We start from the raw sequence: 6,720 nt of genomic DNA on the forward strand, positions 1-6,720 counted from the left end.
GCACGGCTGATCCAATGAAATCTCTCTACATCAGAGCCTTGCCAAACTCAGTGTTCCTCAGCTTTACCGTTCAGCTCCTTTGCAAACATATTTTGTATAAATACATCTCTAACAGCAGCCTACTATCCAATCAAATCCAGCCACATTAGGAAGTGAGCTGGGTTAATTCATGTCCTTACACAACCATCGGTTGGAAAAGATGGCTACTGAAGTCAGATACAGTGAGCCGGAGGGGCCTACATTGATCAAGTATCACCCAAGCATTGAATAACAGCATGATGCGCACCTGATATCCAGTGAAAACAAATAGTAGATGTGCTGGTTAGCATTCACAAAAGAATCAATGCAAAAATCCAGGTTCAATGTTTCAGAGCATAAGAGATGGAGGAATACATAGATCCAAAGGAACACGTGTACCCTCTATCCAAAAAGAAAAGGCTTGGAAAGCGGTGACTAGATAGGAATGGGATGAATTTGGTCATCGGTCCATATTCAACACCTGCAAGTGACCCAGCCTGATGAGCGGACCAGCTGTCTCTCCCACATGGTGAATGACACACCCCCACGTGGCATGAAGGAAACATCAATTCATGCAAGTCCCATTGGCATTCCTTACCTCAGCTGATCATTGGGTGAAGTACTGTTGCTCTTATTCGGCATTCATTAAATGTGCCAACATCGCATACATTCATTCACACATGATCTGAGCTATCAGGCTTACTCAAGTGGACCATAATCTTTTCATTTTGTACACTGCCACCTACCTTAGTGAAATGATCATATTTCCTATCAGGAGATCAAATCAGTGTGGCCCACCTGATGCAAAGCTCAGAGATCAAATCGGAGTGGCCCACCAGACGGAAAGCTCAGATCTCCAACATGCAGATAGGCAGAACTCTACATGTGTGTGGGCTTAGCAAACACCACACTACTGTCACTCTTACCCGTCTCTACAGAGAGCAACGCAACCACATCATGTGAGAACAATTCAAGATCTTTCCACTAAATTGATTATGGAAACTCATGCAAGAAAAGCTGTCTTTGGTTCTTTACCACTTCCTTTTAGCTTATATACTTCAATGGCGAAAAGAAAGGCTCTTTGGTGACTTCCCTTCGATTGCAAGCCTTGCAAGGTTTTCCTTCCTGGTGCGAAATGAAAAGAACTCTGTAAAACCCTTGGCATTTACAGATTCAACAAAATCAAAGAAACAAATGCATAAAAAAAGGAGAAAAAACAAAAAGAAACAATTGAATTTCACACGAAAAGGAGGAAAAAAAATGCAACTGTATTATCAGTAAACATTCAACTGGATAATCAACAATCAGATATCAGTTTATAGGTTGCTGGTGCTGGCTGCTTCCGCGTATTCTCTTGCAATTCCGCTACAGATGTGACCCCAATCAGGCATGAGTGAAAGACAACACAGGACAGCAACTTCTCCCTCTTCAGTCACTGTGAATAAGGATTTCTTTCTAACCGTCTCTTCTGATTTCTCCTTACTACATACCTCTAGCATGGTAAGTCTGAAAAGCTGCCTTACATGCTTGCAATGCAGCCAAAAAATAAGGCAGATCCATCTTTTCAGTCCCAAGTCAGTCAATGAATAAAATCCAGTAACTGCGGCTACCCTCCTCTAGCTGTCTGAGTCAATGCAGAACAATTCTCTGTTTCCATCTGCCTGATCAATGGAAGGCTTTGCTTTTCTTTCATGGGGGGGTTCAAACACCTGCAGGAGAGGCTCTTCCTGTGAATGTGCTTGATGGAGGAGAATTTCAAGGAGAATTATCAGTTTGAGGCGAGGTTGATTGGTCAGAGGCTTCGGCAAGAGAATGTAGCATTGTTACGACATCTCCTGCATCATCCAAATAATATTTGGCTTTGCTTGGCTTCTGCCCAACCGTGCAAGCAAACACTGATGTAGAGGGGAGGGCATCCCTTGCCATTGCGCTGATGCCTTCGAACATGTCCTCATCGGATCTGTCATCGCCAACACACAGCACAAAGTCAGATTGCCTCCCGTTTTCTCTAATTGACGACAGGATCTTTTCTGCAACTAGGCCTTTGCTGACTCCCTGGAAACCACAAACAAAAGACCTCCATCATTTAAAAAGACAACCACAATGCAACTGCAATGAATTAGAGCAAATCTCTTATTGTTGTGATCTACTACTGATGATAAGCTGCAAAATCAATCCAACTTAGCTGGGTTACAAGTACGTTCCAGCTCCAGTCGAAGTGGCAACCTCAGTTTGGAAAAGAAAGCACCAACCACTTGGGCTACAAGCTCCAACACAGGTGATGGTTTCAAATGCTCCTCCTTCACTCATTAGTGATACAGTGATACATGACTAGGTAGAGTTTGGCCAAGCCCACATCCACCATTCCACATGCAGGACATCTGAGCAGGGCACCAGGTGGGACCCACCATGTAGATGATCTGGCCGGAAAATCATGTTGGCCCACACATCAGGCAGGCTCCACAAGTTTATAAAAGTTCCATGTAGAGCATTCACAACTTTTATTTTACCATCCGATGTTTTCATATGCATGGTCCATCTGACAAGTTTAACAACCAGATTCATGTGCCACCTGATGCACTTTTCAGATGCCCCAGACAAGTGTCACCTGCCTGTGGATGCCTGGGTAGAAGAAAGGTCATGTAACGAAAGATAGTAACTGTAACCAAGAGAATTTAGTTTTAAGGGACAGCCACATTTTCTGCCAGTAATTATAATAGCTGCAAAAAAGACAATTTAGTTTGGGCTCAGCAAAGCTCTGACTAGGAAGAGATAGCTGATTTGGGTTCCATCCACATGTCATGGCAGTTAGGTAGCATGACAACAGACACTGAGGTCATAGGCTCCATGCCATTTTATCCATTGAAAATAATTTGTTTGCAGTAGGGCAGGTGAATGGAAGGTGTGTTATAAATGAAAGTAATGGTATTTCACGTCTAAGCATACCCTTGGACAAGCATATAGTCTTTACTTCTATCTAATAATTCTAGTTCTGAATATTTTGAGCAGGATCACCAAGAGGTCATTTGTGAAATATGCGCATGTATACGATCATGTAGAAACAGAATGCATACACATACAATACCTGAGGCTTCACTTCTACAATGTACTGACCACTCTTCACAGCAACAGGTTCATTTGCTAGTACGCTCTCCAGATGGTCTAACAATTCCTTTGCCTGGCAGGATCCAAAGCCTGGGTCTGCATCCTGATGGTGCCAAACCAATGCACTCTCTTTGATTTCAATAGAAGAACCATCAGTAGCTTCTGTATACTGTTTCGTCACAGGCTCGGCAATTTGTATCCAACCAAAATCAGTACTCTGGCCACAGGTTTCCCATTCCTGGTCCCTCGTCCACCTGAGAAATTAACAGTATTAGAAGAATTGCAACATAACAATTCCCAGAAGCACAAAAAAGTAATGAGGGTGTGTACAGAAGTTTCAAAAAACAGAAGGTGATGGATGGGATTCAGTCTGCCGAAATTGCAAGTTGGATAAGAATGGCTCTGGCATTTGGGGCAGAAGTGGGAAAGTTGAAACTGCCTAATGCAGTTTCTGTTCCCTGAACCCCACCCAAAATTGTATACCGATTGTTGGACGAAAAAACAGAATAATTCCTGATCTGGAGGCACATCCAAACAAGCACTAACATGATAATCATACCTCAAGAAGTAGCCATGCTCTGCTGCAATTCCTAGCTTTTCACATGGAGAAAACCACTTGCTTAAGCTTTCCCTCCCTCTTCCACTGACAATGAAAACAACATTTTTCGAATCGCCACAGAGGGTATTCAGGATTGATAAAACTTCCAGGCCCGGGGTTTTGTTGATAGAGGTTTTGGGCATCAAAGTGCCATCATAATCCAACAATATCACCCTATTCTTGGCCCTTTCATATGCCGAGACAATGGTGTCTATATTCAGCTTCCTGAAATTAGGATCAAGTGCCACAACTCTGAAACCGAAGCTCAATCCAATTCCCCAACATCTTCTCCTGAAATGGTCTTTGCAAGTTCTCTCCATGTCTTGCAAGAAACTCCGTGACCAGTAAGCCACATCATGGGTGCTCACGTATCTGTAGTGCTTCTCATGTCGCAACTGTTTCTCGGGATCGGCCATTGAGATTGCCTCATTCATCGCCTCTGCAGTCGCTTCGACATTCCACGGGTTGACTCGGATTGCACCACTGAGTGAAGGAGAACACCCAATGAATTCTGACACCACTAACATGCTCTTTTTGGGGCCACTTGCATCAGATCCCGATTCAGATCCAGAGATTCCTTGCCTACAGACAACATACTCATATGGTGTAAGGTTCATGCCATCTCTGACAGCCGTAACAACAACACATTCTGCAATTGTATAGAATGCAATCCTATCACTGATTGAAACAGGCTGGTCAATGAAAACCACCGGTTCATAACCAGGCTGTCCAAATACTTCGTTGATCCTATTGCAACTTGCCCGTATTTCAGTTTCTATATCCTCAATATCTCTCCCTCTACCCCTTGCAGGATTTACAATCTGAACCAAAACCGCCCGTCCCTGCCATTTAGGATGTTGCTTGAGCATCTGCTCCATAGCCAACAGCTTCAGATTTATCCCTTTAAATATATCCATGTCATCAACGCCAAGCAAAACCACCTTCCCCTCAAACTGCTGTCTAAGCTCTCCTACTCTCCACTCCTTATCTGCGTGATGAAGCACTGATTCTATCTGACCCATGTGAATCCCAACAGGCATGATCTTAATCCCAACCGTCCGTCCATAATATTCCAATCCAATGTAACCCCTCTTCGATTGATACTCCAAACCCAACATTCTGCTGCAACAAGAAAGGAAATGCCTGGCGTAATCAAATGTGTGGAAACCAATCAGGTCTGAATTCAGAAGGGCCTTGAGGATCTCTTCTCTAACGGGAAGAGTCCGATAGATCTCAGAAGATGGGAATGGGCTATGTAGAAAGAAGCCCATCCTCAGCCGGTTAAAACGCCGTCTCAAGAAGGTTGGCAGCACCATCAGATGGTAGTCATGGATCCAGACATAATCATCTTCCGGGTTTATAACCTCGATCACCTTCTGCGCAAAGAACTTGTTGGCAGAAACATAGGCCTCCCACAAAGACCGATCAAACCGGCCCCCATGATCGGCCGAGAAAGGCAGCATGTAATGGAACAGTGGCCACAGCTGCTGCTTGCAGAACCCATGGTAGAACTTCGCCAGAATATCAGGTGGCAGGAAGGCTGGAACACATTTGAACCTCTCCAACAGAGTCTGCGACACATCGTCCTGCTCATTCACGTCGACATCAACCCTCAAAGAGCCGATGTAGATCACCTCCATTTCCTCTGGCAATCCGTCTTTCAACTGCAGAAGCAGAGAATCCTCATCCCAACTGAAACTCCAGCCCTTGTTGTCAGGCCGTCGCTTGGCCTTCACAGGAAGCTGATTGGCGACGATGATAATACGATCCTGCACGATTGAGGACGGGACGTCTGACGAGACGCTATAGGCCTGATCGTCGTCAAGCTCGGAGACAATACCAGGGACGGTCATCACGCGGGGAAGACGGGCCCTTCCAACACGGCTCATCACAGGGAAATTCCCCGACGCCAGATCTAAAAGATTCGTATAAGATCTAGACAACATTTTTTTTCCCACCGTTCGACCCCCAAAAAAGAAAAAAACTCGAAGGTTTCAAGACCCAAATCAAAACCCAAGAACACAAGATTACAAAAACCTGCACAGAAGCGATTTCCAAACTAAATCAATGCAAAAAGTAAGAAAACCCAGAAATGAAAATCTAATGTAACAGAGAAAAGAAGAACAGATCAAATCAATCTGACAGAATATACTTCAAAGGTTACGTTTTGTTCCGGGGTATGATTACATGAGATCTACAGAAGAAGAAACCAGATTTGAATTGATGGAAATTGCAGAAAATCAACAGAAATAAATGATCTGAGAGAAACCCTTTCCTTTTTTTCCTACCACGATCAAAAGCATACATGAAAAGGAATGGAAATTGAAATCTCACCAGTTTGTTGAAATCAAGATTCAAGAACAATGAAATCCCTCTTCTCTCTCCTTCTTTTCTCAGCTTTTTCTTCGAAGATCAGAGAAGAAATATCTGTCTAGGGCTCTTTCTCTGTCTCTCTCTGTTTTGTGTGATTTGAATATTCAGGGCAGGGAAGGAAAAATACATATATCAGGAAAAATAAATAAATAATACTGATGGGAGAAAGAGGAATACTTTGGTACTCTGGCAGCGTGTGACAGATGATACGCCGGCAGTTATTCTGAAAATTGTTTACGTGGCATACAAGTATTCAAAACAACATGGACCCCAGTTTCGTTTCTCGGGAAGCAAACAGCCAAACATTACTCGGTTATCGAAAAATTACATTGCCGGACATTTATTAACGGTTAAAAATAAAAATATCTAGTGGTCCACTAATCACTGGTTAGGATTTGTTCAAAAGATACGATTCTTTTCAAGTTGATTTAGGACAGTAGATTCAAAATTTTAATCGGTTTATTTTGGGTGAATAATGCCACGTATACCATTTTTAAGTGGCTGTGTATCAAGCACTATGGTAAGCCGGAGTATCAAGTGACCCTCCGCAGTAGAAGTGCTGGGAAAGGAAATTGGGGAAATTGCTTTGGTGGGGAGCGAGAAAACAGGATAAGGTCGGGCAGCCG

General features: G+C 43.5%; 1 protein-coding gene across 2 annotated transcripts; it reads right to left on the minus strand.

The window, feature by feature from the left end:
- Nucleotides 1-1,270: 1,270 nt before the first annotated feature.
- On the minus strand, nt 1,271-6,240 carry LOC131245433 (probable alpha,alpha-trehalose-phosphate synthase [UDP-forming] 7). Of its 2 annotated transcripts, XM_058244902.1 has the most exons (4): nt 6,056-6,240; nt 3,683-5,758; nt 3,104-3,377; nt 1,271-2,073 (listed from the first exon to the last, which is right to left on the minus strand). In XM_058244902.1, the coding sequence occupies exons 2-4, from the start codon at nt 5,665-5,667 to the stop codon at nt 1,774-1,776; spliced, it is 2,559 nt and encodes an 852-aa protein (XP_058100885.1). In that variant the 5' UTR covers nt 5,668-5,758; nt 6,056-6,240; the 3' UTR covers nt 1,271-1,773. The 2 variants fall into 2 exon arrangements, with proteins under 2 accessions (XP_058100885.1, XP_058100886.1); XM_058244903.1 differs by lacking the exon at nt 6,056-6,240 and having other exon boundaries at nt 3,683-6,049.
- Between the last annotated feature and the right edge of the window lie 480 nt (nt 6,241-6,720).

This window comes from Magnolia sinica, chromosome 5 (genome assembly GCF_029962835.1).
Source record: "Magnolia sinica isolate HGM2019 chromosome 5, MsV1, whole genome shotgun sequence".
Classification (NCBI taxonomy): Eukaryota; Viridiplantae; Streptophyta; class Magnoliopsida; order Magnoliales; family Magnoliaceae; genus Magnolia; species Magnolia sinica.

Coding starts and splice junctions, on each gene's coding strand:
- LOC131245433 (XM_058244902.1), bottom strand. CDS start 5,667: ATGTTGTCTAGATCTTATACGAATCTTTTAGATCTGGCGTCGGGGAAT. Junction 3,378..3,682: donor GAGCATGGCTACTTCTTGAG/GTATGATTATCA, acceptor TTAATTTCTCAG/GTGGACGAGGGACCAGGAAT. Junction 2,074..3,103: donor TTGTAGAAGTGAAGCCTCAG/GTATTGTATGTG, acceptor TGTGGTTTCCAG/GGAGTCAGCAAAGGCCTAGT.